At 43.5% G+C, this 13,386-nt stretch overlaps 1 protein-coding gene across 1 annotated transcript in view; it reads right to left on the bottom strand.

Moving 5' to 3' along the window:
• The window catches only part of LOC126267782 (endothelin-converting enzyme-like 1), a 340,693-nt gene that overhangs the window by 20,437 nt on the left and 306,870 nt on the right, over positions 1 to 13,386 (bottom strand). The window contains exon 15 of the mRNA XM_049973087.1: positions 4,263 to 4,427. Coding sequence (XP_049829044.1) covers positions 4,263 to 4,427 — 165 coding nt within the window. The remainder of the gene's footprint in view (positions 1 to 4,262; positions 4,428 to 13,386) is intronic.

Genomic DNA, 13,386 nt, shown 5'->3' with positions numbered 1-13,386 from the left:
TGATCTTCCTTGTCGGTTTGAAAATCGTCTTTGCACCACGTTTGCGCAATATACGGCTGATTCTGTCCGTCACTCTGGGAATGTATGGCAAAAAGGCCGTACCCGACATTTCTTTTTCTGATTCCTTCCTTCGCCGAGTGTTTGCCTCTGTTACACATCTAATATAATTTATGGAGTACTCATTGGTCCTCAGAGCAGTTTACAGGTGTTGCATTCTGCGGCTGAGGTGCTGCGGCTCACATATTCGGCCTGCTCGGGTTACGAGCGTATTAATCATGCTTCTTTTCTGGCTCGGTTGGTGGTTTGATAGTTTGTGCAGGTATCGGTCCATGTGTGTCGGTTTTCGATACACGCTGTGTCCCAGGTTTTCTCCATCCCTTGTGACCAGCACATCTAGAAATGGCAGTTTTTTGTCTTTTTCTATCTCCATGCTAAATTTTATGTTGGTATGGAGGCTGTTAAAGTGCCTTTAGAAGTCACCGAGCTGTTCTTCACCATGGCTCCACACAACGAATGTATCATCGATGTATCTGTACCACACCTCAGGTTCCCAAGTCACCAGGTATAGTGCCTGTGCTTCGAATTGTTCCATGAAGAAGCTGGCCACCACTGGACTAAGATGACTACCGCCGGCCAGAGTGGCCGAGCGGTTCTAGGCGCTACAGTCTGGAACCGCGCGACCGCCACGGTCGCAGGTTCGAATCCTGCCTCGGGCATGGATGTGTGTGATGTCCTTAGGTTAGTTAGGTTTAATTAGTTCTAAGTTCTAGGGGACTGATGACCTCAGAAGTTAAGTCCTATAGTGCTCAGAGCCATTTGAACGATTTTTAAGATGACTACCCATGGCGACGACTTCCAGTTGTTCGTAGAAATTGCCATTCCACGTGAAATACGTCGTGGTGAGACATGCATGGAAGAGCTTTGTGATGTCTTGCGGGATAATGGAACCGATGTACTCCAGAGCGTCACTGAGTGGCACTTTCGTACACAGAGAAACAACATCAAAGCTGACCAGGATGTCGTTTGGTGCAAGTTTCAGTTTCTTCAACTTCTCAATGAAATGTCCTGAGTCCTTTATGTATGTGTTGGTCTTCCCCATGTGTGGCTGGTGCAGAGAGGCCAAGTGATTTGCCAGTTTATACGTCGGTGAGCCAGGAACGCTAACAATAGGTCTCAGTGGAACGTTGTTCTTGTGGATCTTGGGTATTCCATACAGCCGAGGTCGTAGGGCTTCTTTGTTGTGCAGGTTTCTCTATCAGTCTGCCGGCAGAGATGACGCCTTGATTAATCGATTCGTATTCCGTGTGATACGCTGCGTCGGATCTGCGCTTAATTTTCGGTACGTCGTCGGATCTAATAGGTCTCGGATCTTTTGCTCATAATCATCTTAAATTGTTGAAAATTTTTTGTAGCTCAAATAATTATATTAAATAATCATTTTACATCGTTGAAAATTTTTTGTAGATCAAAAAATTCCATTGACTTTTCTTGATTGTTGTTAGGTCTTTCTTCCATGATCAAGCGCAATGCCACAAGTGTCTGTATGGTGCCTTTATCATTTCTGAAGTGAAGCTGTACGTCACCTGAAAGATCTTCAGTTTCTTTTCCATTCTTCTGTATGTTATTCTTCTCAGTAACGTGGGTGCAAGAGCTGTTAAGATGGTTTGCGATAGTTCTTACGCTTTTCTGCCCTTTTTCTGGATTGCGTAGCTGATATTTCGCCGAAAGTCTCTCTGTTTTTAGCAAACAGAACACAGCATGTTGTTATCAATGGAGAGACGTCTACAGACGTTAAAGTCACCTCTGGCGTGCCACAGGGGAGTGTTATGGGACCATTGCTTTTCACAATATATATAAATGACCTAGTAGATAGTGTCGAAGTTCCATGCGGCTTTTCGCGGATGATGCTGTAGTACACAGAGAACTTGCAGCATTAGAAAATTGTAGCGAAATGCAGGAAGATCTGCAGCGGATAGGCCCTTGGTGCAGGGAGTGGCAACTGACCCTTAAAATAGACAAATGTAATGTATTGCGAACACATAGAAAGAAGGATCCTTTATTGTATGATTATATGATAGCGGACCAAACACTGGTAGCAGTTACTTCTGTAAGATATCTGGGAGTATGCGTGCGGAACGATTTGAAGTGGAAAGATCATATAACATTAATTGATGGTAAGGTGGGTACCAGGTTGAGATTCACTGGGAGAGTCCTTAGAAAATGTAGTCCATCAAGAAAGGAGGTGGCTTACAAAACACTCGTTCGACCTACACTTGAGTATTGCCCATCAGTGTGGGATCCGTACCATATCGGGTTGACGGAGGAGATAGAGAAGATCCAAAGAACAGCGGCGCGTTTCGTCACAGGGTTATTTGGTAACCGTGATAGCGTTACGGAAATGTTTAGCAAACTCAAGTGGATGACTCTGCAAGAGGGGCGCTCTGCATCGCGGTGTAGCTTGCTCGCCAGGTTTCGAGAGGGTGCGTTTCTGGATGAGTTATCGAATATATTGCTTCCACCTACTTATACCTCCCGAGGAGATCACGAATGTAAAATTAGAGATATTCGAGCGCGGACGGAGGCTTTCAGATAGTCGTTCTTCCCGCGAACCATACGCGACTGGAACGGAAGAGGGAGGTAATGGCAGTGGCACGTAAAGTGCCCTCCGCCACACACAGTTGGCTGCATTGCGGAGTATAAATGTAAATGTAAACCTTTGCGTTTAACAGTGGAATTCCTCTAGCACTCTTTGTGTTGATGCCCTAACTTTTAATATCACCTGAAACTGTTTTGACTTTTCTATATAACGAATCAGTCCTTCCGATGACCATTTATTTTTCTACTCGTGCTACCGCTTTGCTTTAGGTTACCCTCAGTCTTACTTTATTTTATTTTATTGTATAGTGATTTACAATGCTACATTCCTGCCTTTTCCTGAGCAATTTTGTACTTTATTCGTTCATTGATCAATTGAAATATTCCGTCTGTTTCCCAAAGTTTCTTCGCAGTTAGCATCGTTTTACTGATTCTGTTTTTTTTTCCTATTTTTGAAGATGTGCTCTTACTGGGCAGAATGACACAATTTCATACGGATCCTGTTGAGTAGAGTAAAAAAGTGTAGGAAAAATCACGCACCCACCTTTCGATATAAATAAACTGGCATTTGACAGTTATGCGACTGCTGTACTCCCACCATGAATGGGGGACTGGAATTGTCGGTTCCCACTGTGTTGCTACGTCCTCTGTGCAAAGCATTGTGCCTGCCATTTCAAGTAGAAGGATCGTCTGTTACGTGAGCTACAACGTGTGATGAAAGTAGTAGAAGAGTGAAATAGTGGAGACTCTTTAGAGATTGACACTATGGAGATAGGATTAGGGAATTTTTACGTGATTTTTGTAGTAGATAGAAACTTAAAATAATACATTTGTTGAGTGTAATATGTTGACAATAGCCGGCCGTTGTGGCCGAGCGGTTCTAGGCACTACAGTTTCTAACCGCACGAACGCTACGGTCGCAGGTTCGAATCCTGCCTCGGGCATGGATGTGTGTGATGCCCTTAGGTTAGTTAGGTTTAAGTAGTTCTAAGTCCTAGAGGACTGATGACCTCAGAAGTTAAGTCCCATAGTGCTCAGAGCCATTTGAACCACTTTTTTGTTGACAAAATAGAAAATAAATGTCATTTTCCACAGCTTACACATGTCAAACGCAATGCGATACACAACTATGGAAAGATCCGTTCTCAAGCATGGTATTTTGGTAATCAAAGAAAAAGTTGTGTGTCAAATAGTTTCCGAAATATGTGATAAGCTGTTTCAAAGAAGGGGATATTCCGCCTGATTCATAAAAATTTCAGTAACTCTGGCTTTAATTAAAATTAAGAAATTATATAGCACTGCAACATGTCACTATCTGATAGTGCACATGATTTTTTGTACGAGATAAGACTTTAAAGCGATTTTCTATCGACGTGGAGAGCAGCCAGCTGTTTGCAGATAGTACCTGTCACAGAAATTTCGTGACCTTGGCTCTAAAATGTTAGATGCCAACTAATTTAAGTGAGACTATCGTGCTCCAGTCTATTGCCAAGATCAAGAAATTTTCAGACCACGCTTGTATTGGAATGAATTACCGTCAGCCACGAAGTGTACAGTTGTTTGAGTAGATGCCTGGCGCGTATGACCCGGAAGCATTTGGACAGAGGAGACAGCAGGCTAACACGAGGAGGCGGGCAGCAGAGTAGTGGTGCACACAGTGCTCTGACCTGCGCGGCGTGCAGGAAGAAGAGCTGCTGCGGCGCCAGCGGCAGGTCGGGCAGCCGAGCGTCCTCCAGCGGCGCCGCCTCCTGCTGCGAGCGCCACGCTTCGTATGCCACCTGCACGCCCGCCACGTCAGCCATGTTCTCGGCGCGTGTCACGTTCCAGTCGAACTGCAACACCACAAACTCACAGACTTCACTCTGCCTGTTCACTCAACTCTTACTCGGCTTTAATCAATTTACAGTTGAGCTGCGAATGCATGATGAAAATTAAAATTTCTTCAACGAAAGAACAATCTACAAAACAAGCAGTAATTTACATTGTAAGCATTTTCTTACTAGATTTTTAAGTGTTGCTATGTGTCTGTAGTTGCAGCTCAATATCAGACGACCGGAAAGAGTACATTATTATTCTAAAGGATATTGAAAAGGTCCTTCTACATGAGTAAAAACAGATACTCGTGCCGAATTTTAACTTATGCATCGAAACTGTCATGTACAAAGCTACAGGTACACAACAAACGCTTTAAGCGCGTGCCAATGCTCAGGTACTAGGGGGAGGGGGAAATCGACAGAAATTGGGGAGGAGGAAATGACCAGAGAGAGCAGCAAGTAGGAAATAAACAGAAAGTGGCGAGGAGGGAATGTACAGAGAGATGGGAGAGGAGGAAGTAGACAGAGATGGGGGAAGGAAGAAATACAGTGTGGAGAAGGAAATGTATAGAGATATGTTAGAGGAGGAAATGAACAGAGAGTGGGTAAGAAGGAAATGAACAGAGAGTGGGAAAGGAGGAAATGAACAGAGAGTGGGTAAGGAGGAAATGGACAGAGTGTGGGGAGGAGGAAATGCACAGAGAGAGTAGGAAGGAGGGAATGGACTGAAAGTGGGGGAGGCATAGAGATGGGAGAGGTGGAAATTGACAGAGAAGGGGAATGAGGAAATATACAGAGAGATGGGAGAGGAGGAAATGGAAAGTGATGGGGGGGAGGGGAGGATAAAATGGACAGAAAGTGGGGAGGAGGAAATGTACACAGAGATGGGAGAGGAGGAAATGGAAAGTGATGGGGGGGGGGGGGGGGGGAGGATAAAATGGACACAAAGTGGGGAGGAGGAAATGTACACAGAGATGGGAGAGGAGGAAATTAGAGATGGGGAAGGAGGCACTGGACAGACGGTGGGGAAGGGGGAAATGTACAGAGAGATGGGATTCGATTAAGTGGACACAGAGAGCAGGAACGAGTATTAGACAAAGAGAGGGAAAGGAGAGTTGCATCCAGCATATGTGACATACGTTAATGACAGCGGTAGAAGAGGCTTTAGCCGCGATAGACGCTTTTAAGGACCGCTTCTTATATATCTTTGTTTCTTTTTGTCTCACTCTGTTATTTTTTAACAGACATATTAAGGATTTTCTTCCGTAGATCGAGTATCTATGACATTCACAAAGGACGTTGTAGATCGAAAGAACTTTCCAAATGAACATCTTTGTAACTGAAGCAACTTGACGTTACGTCTCGCACATTTCGCTGGTGTGCACTCAGTTTTCGTTGTTGGAAAATATGGTGTAAACTGTTAAATGGGGTGGGCACAACCAGCTTTCGGTGGACTCGGCAACATGCGAAGTAGCTCTGGGAATCTGTTACCATTCTGTTTCAGCTACGTAATTCGCGACGTTGCTGGATGCTTAATTTCCTGCTTTGTGTTGTGTGTGTGTGTGTGTGTGTGTGTGTGTGTGTGTGTAGGTTCCACAAAGTATACAAGGTGGTCCACTGATAGTGACCGGGCCAAATATCTCACGAAATAAGCATCAAACGAAAAAAACTACAAAGGGCGAAACTCGTCTAGCTTGAAGGGGGAAATCAGATGGCACTATGGTGGCCCGCTAGACGGCGCTGCCATAGCCCAAACGGATATTAACTGTGTTTTGTTAATAGAAACTCTCATTTTTTATTACATTTTCGTGTAGTACGTAAAGAAATATGAATGTTTTAGTTGCCCAACTTTTTACGCTTGTTGATAGACGGCGCTGTAATAGTCACAAACGTAAAAGTACATGTATCACGTAACATTCCGCCAGTGCGGACGGTATTTGCTTCGTGATACATTACCCGTGTTAAAATGGACCGTTAACCAATTGCGGAAAAGGTCGATATCGTGTTGATGTGTGGCTATTGTGATCAAAATGCCCAACGGGCGTGTGTTATGTATGCTGCTCGGTACCCTGGACGACATCATCCAAGTGTCCGAACCGTTCGCCTGATAGTTACGTTATTTAAGGAAACAGGAAGTGTTCAGCCACATGTGGAACGTCAACCACGACCTGCAACAAATGATGATGCCCAAGTAGGTGCTTTAGCTGCTGTCGCGGCTGATCCGCACATCAGTAGCAGACAAATTGCGCGAGAATCTGGAATCTCAAAAACGTCGGTGTTGAGAACATCGAATGCACCCGTACCATATTTCTATGCATCAGAAATAGCAATGCAACTACTTTGATCGCCGTGTACAGTTCTGCCACTGGGCACAAGCGAAATTACGGGACGATGACAGATTTTTTTGCACGCGTTCTATTTAGCGACGAAGCGTCATTCACCAACAGCGGTAACGTAAAACGGCATAATATGCACTATTGGGCAACGGAAAATCCACGATGGCTGCGACAAGTGGAACATCACGACCTTGGCGGGTTAATGTATGTTGCGGCATCATAGGAGGAAGGATAATTGGCCCCCATTTTATCGATATCAATCTAAATGGTGCAATGCATGCTGATTCACTACGTAATGTTTTACCGATGTCACTACAATATGTTTCACTGCATGACAGAATGGCGATGTACTTCCAACATGACGGATGTCCGGCACATAGCTCGCGAGCTGTTGAGGCGGTAATGAATAGCATATTTCATGACAGGTGGATTGGTCGTCGAAGCACCATACCATGGCCCGCAAGTTCACCAGATCTGACGTCACCGGATTTCTTTCTGAGAGGAAAATTGAAAGATATTTGCTATCGTGATTCACCGACAATGCCTGACAACATGCATCAGCGCATTGTCAATGCATGTGCGAACATTACGGAAGGTGAACTACTCGCTGTTGTGTGGAATGTCATTACACGTATGGCCAAATGCATTGAGGTTAACGGACATCATTTTGAGCATTTGTTGCATTACTGCAGTATTTACAGGTAATCACGCTGTAACAGCAAGCGTTCTCAGAAATGATAAGTTCACAAAGTTACATGTATCACATTGGAGCAACCGAAACAAAATGTTCAAAAGTACCTATGTTCTGTATTTTAATTTAAAAACCTACCTGTTTCCAACTGTCCGTCCAAAATTGTGAACCATATGTTGGTGACTATTACAGCGCCATCTATCACAAATCGATAAAAGTGGTCCAAGTAAAACATTCATATTTCTTTACGTACGTACGTACTACATGGCTATGTAATAAAAAATGGGGTTCCTATTTCAATAAACGCAGTTGATATCCGTCTTACCTATGGCTGCTCCATATAGCGGGCCATCAGGTTTCCCCCTTCAAGCTAGACAAGTTTTGTTCTTTGTAGTTTTTTCGTTTGACGCTTATTTCGTGAGATATTTGGCCCGGTCACGATCAATGGACCACCATGTAGAATGATTCTGACTTGGATACGGTAGTCAGTACATCAAGATCCTTCGTAAAAATCGTGGAGACACACTGTATTTTCTGATAGAATTTATAGCTCACGAGTTTTATTTAGTTTTCTCTGATTTATTCATCTGTGGAAAAAATGTATGTGAGCGTCAACTCTATCTGTTACGCACGTGGCTGTCAGAGTACTGTTGTACGCTCGATTTCGAACCTTCAATGAATAATAGCTTGCTTATAAATCTTACATTGTGTGTTAATGTTACCTAATCGCCGGCCGGAGTGGCCGAGCGGTTCTAGCCGCTTAAGTCTGGAACCAATCGACCGCTACGGTCGCAGGTTCGAATCCTGCCTCGGGCATGGATGTGTGTGATGTCCTTAGGTTAGTTAGGTTTAATTAGTTCTAAGTTCTAGGCGACTGATGACCTCAGAAGTTAAGTCGCATAGTTCTCAGAGCCATTTTATTTTGTTAATGTTACCTAATCCTGTCACGTAGTTCTCCCTCCGATTAGTATAATTCTACCTTTTACGTTTCGCTCTCATTAATGCTAAAAGAGAAAATTCCTTTACGTAACCACATGACAGAAATGAACCCTTGTGCAGCTAAAGCCTTAAAACAACAGCATTGTACCCCATTATTATCATCATCTTAAATAATCTCTTTATGATACTTTACTCATTAGATAGGGTTTAACGTAACCAGAAATGGATAGGAATTTAAAGTTTTTCCATCGCTGAATGTTCAGTTAATGCCAATATTTTCAGAAAATTAATAGCTACCTTCTTAAGCATAACAAGTATTATCCGGTGAAAACCAATGTAAACTCACACGCTTACTTGTGTGATCCGCTGTAATGTCTCATCGCTGTAGACTCACGACCGTGCTGGATTACCAGTGGTTACTAGAAAAAGTTTCTTCTGTTCAATGCGCGCTCCTCTGTTCTGACCATACCATCAATTTGTTTTTCTGCACCCTGTACACATAAAATTTCATGCCTCTTGTATTTAATTTTAGCCACAGCCACAACAAATTATACCTTTCTCAATTCTGAATCTACATGTAAACTCCGCAGTCTACCATATCTTGCATCGTAGAGAGTACCTTATGCTATTACTAGCCATTTCATTTGCTGTTCCCCTAGCATATACTGTGATGTGAAAACGACTGTGTATATGCTTCCATACTGCTGCACTGTGCTCTCTTGTAGGGTACACTGCAGCAATTAGATTCGCTGACCCCCAGCGATCAGCAACCCTTAACACATTTAAACGTTATGATATCAGTTGTACCAACGTGGGCACGATTAACACATCAGCCGAGTGACAGTTTGAACTACAGATTCAGTTAAATACAATACTCGACTCTACTTTAGAAGGGGTCTGACGTATGACAGGTGTCACTCTAAATTAAAATCCTAATCAGGGTGGTAAAAACATCCATGAACTTCTTCTTAGACCAGCCGCAAAGTAATGGACGAGTAAACATGGAAGACAGGTTGCAGGGCGTGTCCGCTGGCGTCCCGCAAGTGCACCCGCCGATTGACTCTCCATTCGACTCTGTTTGTCGGGCCTTGCTGCCCACACAAATACACGGCAGGCAGAATAGCAGCAAGAACGCTCTATTCCCGCCAAAGTGATAATCGATGCAAAGTAGGGCGGCCCACGTGTCGCCCGTGGTGGGCCAAACCGCGATTACGTCACCTCGCTGATTAACGCCTGCTAGGCAGGCAACCTCAAGGGACACTGATGTGTTGTGTGGGGCCTATGTGCACCGGAAGGTAGATCACATCCGAGATCATACTTCCTTCTGCCTTGCCTCTGCAGACCTTAAGCGAGATGTATTTTGGTGGCTAAAGTCTTTCTTAAACAACGAGTGTCTAAACAAGAATGTTTCGTGAAAATGTCTCCTTCTCTCGAGGTGCTCCCATTTGAGTTTACTCAACATTTCCGTAACACTCGCGCATTGTGCGAAGCATATGGTAACAAATTTAGTAGCACACCTCTGCATTGCTTCGACATCTTCGTTTGATCCGACGTGGTCAGGATCCGAAAAACGCTAGCGGTACTCAAGGATAGGTTGCACAAATATTCTGTATGTAGTCTCTTTTATAGATAAGGTACTCTTTGTACTCCAGAATTATCGAAAGAAACTGTTGCTTTCCCTACAACCGATGTTATGCACTTATCTCATTTCATGCCTCTTTCAAAGAGTACGCCCAGACTGTAACAAAAGTTTCTGGTCAGGCAGCACATCACTATTACTGTAGTCGAAAACTATAGGATTGTTTTTCCTAGTTATCTGCATTAACATACATATTTCCACGTTTACAGCAACCTCCATTCGTCATACAAAATAGAAATTCTACCGAAGTCGTCCTGTATGCTCCGACAGTCACTCAACGACAGTTTTCCTGTATGCTACAGCGTCATCAGGAAAACGGCGTAGACTGCTGCACACCTTTTTCTTCATATCGTTTATGTATACAGGGAACAAGAGTCGTCGTACCACGCTTTCCTGTGGCACACATAACGGTATCCTTCTCTGAAATGAAAGCACAATGTTCACGAAACGCAGTGAGTTCTATTACTTAACATTTCCTTCTCAAACTACAAAAAAAAAAAAAAAAAAAAATGCACCAAGGAATTTAATATTTCGGTAGAAATTACCAAAGAAAGAGTTGCGCATTGCAATACATAAATACATTTTTGTTTATGTACAAAACCCAGCTGGAACTTCTGAGTCTCGTCAGGATATTTTCATCGTATCTAATCGGATCATTGAGTTACTGGTACTAACATCAATTTAGCTTAACCAAACGAGATTGCAAACATGAAAACATAATAATGTCATGTTACGCAATGAACAACACAGCGGTACGACAGTTTATCATTTACTGTCCTCCGTGGGGAGAGATAATGAACTACTACAGCTTAAGTGTTTCCTGTGCTAAGCAGGTGGGACGCCTGTACATGAGTTCAACTTCGTGCTCTTTTATGACTCCAGACAGTTGACGGAATGTTTTAGTCAAGTCACATTCGAATTCCCACTGAGTATCGTTTGTCTATCGTAATGTGTGTTACTTGTTATTTGTTTTGATAAGGTCGAAACTCCTTGGTAAGTAGCAGCTCACTTTAGATTCTTGCAGCAGTAGTTGTCATTTAGAGTTGATAGTTCGTTGGACTTACATACAAGGGGCGGACATAAACATGAAAACACAGAAACACAACACATTACCATACCCAGTATGGTGTAGGGAACCTTCAGCATTCGAAACAGCTTCCACTCGTCTCGGAATGTATAAAAACAGATCCTGTATTTCCGAGGGAATCTCGTACCACTCTTCCTGCGAAACAGTGGCAAGTTCAAGTAATGATGATGGAGGCGGATCTCTGCAAAGTAGGCGACCAAGACTCAGTAGTATTGAAGTATTGGTATCTGGTGACTGTGGTGGTCAGGCTAGATGTGATTATTGATCGCCGTATTCACAAAAGCAGTCCTCGACGATGTGAGCGTTGTAAATAAAGGCCCTATCGTCTTGGATTATAGCATCACAACTGAGGAGCAAACGTTGTAACATGGGATGGACCTGATCAGCCAAAATGGTCACGTAATACTTGGTGGTAGCTGTCCAAAACATCACCGAATCGCCGCTAGTTTCACTCATGGGAGGTAAACTCGACCTGAAGTTGAAAACAGTATGAACCAAGCTTCATCCGACTACATCACTTTCTCCCATTGCTTCATTGTCTAGCTTTTGTAGCTTCGGCACCACGTTTTCCTATGACAGGTTTTTGCATTTCTGAGGCGTTCTTTTGGAATTCCAACTCTCCCCGTAATTCTCTGTTCATTGAGCTCCGTTCGTGTTATTTTGATGCTGACAGCGTCAGCGAGTGTGACACTCAATTCCGCAGTCACGTCTGCAGTTGTCGTCTTATTTTTAGTCACAATCCTCTTGAGTGACTATTTGCCACGATCACTCACCAGGTACTTCTGTCTGCATTGTGACTTATCGAATGACTTTTTCCCACTTTCCTTGTTTGGGATATAAAACTTCCATAATGGGCTTCTTGAATCACCAAATACTTAACGTACCTTGTTTACAGAAGCTCCCACCATACAAGCAAATACAATTCGTTCATGTTGGAATTAATTTAGATATGATATAATGCACTTCAGAGGCCCAGAGGAGATACTTCTGCGTCAAGTCAGAATATCTTTTGGGAACCTGTGAAGTATCAATGGCACTAGTAAAACATTGTCAGAGTTCAATCTTTTATTTTCAATGTGTAAAAGTCGTCGTTCTTCCGCACCAGCTCCCGATGAAAATTCAGCTGTGTGTTGGATTCTAGTTGACATCCATTGAGTCAGCTCAGCCATTGCACTACAGTAGTCTGTGACCCTGGCACCACGGTGGACTGCCGGCGAGCAGGTGCAGCCGTTTCCCAGAGGTAAGTGGTGACCATGGTGGCTGATAGAGCGTAGTCGTGTGGTCAGAGGTTCTCGAAGGTGCCTGAGAGTTGAACAGGAACATGGACCATAGCAGGTCCTGTTGCTGCCTTTTGTGTTAAAGTCTGGTACCGGCGAGCATTGTGAGGTTCATCACGTGAAGGCCATCATCTTGAGTACATCTTCGGCTGGTTCACACTCTAAGCTGGAGTATGTATGACATAAATTCACTACAGTATCATAATCATGGAGTTGAGTACTATTATTGTCAATGCCATCAATACTAATGATCGATTCATGATGAGAGCTGAATAGCTGGAGTATTTAACAGGAGCTAGTGTGAAGCCAAGACACAAGGTTCGGTTTATAATGAACGCATGTCTTCTCCTTATTCTGCTACATTTACCTAACAGGCTGTTAACTGCTGTGTCAGTACCTCTCTATGTGCTCTTATGAAAGAGATAGTTTCTTGTATCATGTCTCAGGAGCCATTGAATATACTTGCCTCGCTGGCTTTGCTTTTCTATCACAGTCTTCTTTCCGCTGAATGTATATCCTCATTCTACAAATGGTGCCATAAGGTGTCAATGACCTGACTCACCTGAGACATATTGGCTCGCTTCCTACTTCCACCTCTGTCTCTGGCGCTACTCGAGTTTGCGTGTAGCACTTCTAATGGGTTTCGGTAAAATTTTTCTAATATATACCCTTTACTATCCTGTGTCATAACCAACAATCTGCCCACATTGTAATTCGGGTCATGATTGACGTTTGCGATGCACTGAGGATGCTGCACAGGTGCCGTTCATGGTCAGATGCAAAAGTGCAACCTGTAGACTTGTCTAGCGTCTGCATCCATATTCAAGGAAGCATTTCTCACAGTGCTTTCACAGTGTTTCCATATTTTAACCAACCCCTGTTGGTCAGTAAGCCCATTACCGTTTCAGAGCTGGGTGAGAGATAGATAGATAGAGAGAGAGAGAGAAAGTGAGAGGAGGAGACAGAGTTAGAGAGAGAGGGGGCAGACAGAGACGGACAGAGAGAGAC

Source organism: Schistocerca gregaria, chromosome 4, assembly GCF_023897955.1.
Source record: "Schistocerca gregaria isolate iqSchGreg1 chromosome 4, iqSchGreg1.2, whole genome shotgun sequence".
NCBI lineage: Eukaryota > Metazoa > Arthropoda > Insecta > Orthoptera > Acrididae > Schistocerca > Schistocerca gregaria.
This window is presented reverse-complemented; position numbering and strand designations above follow the sequence as displayed.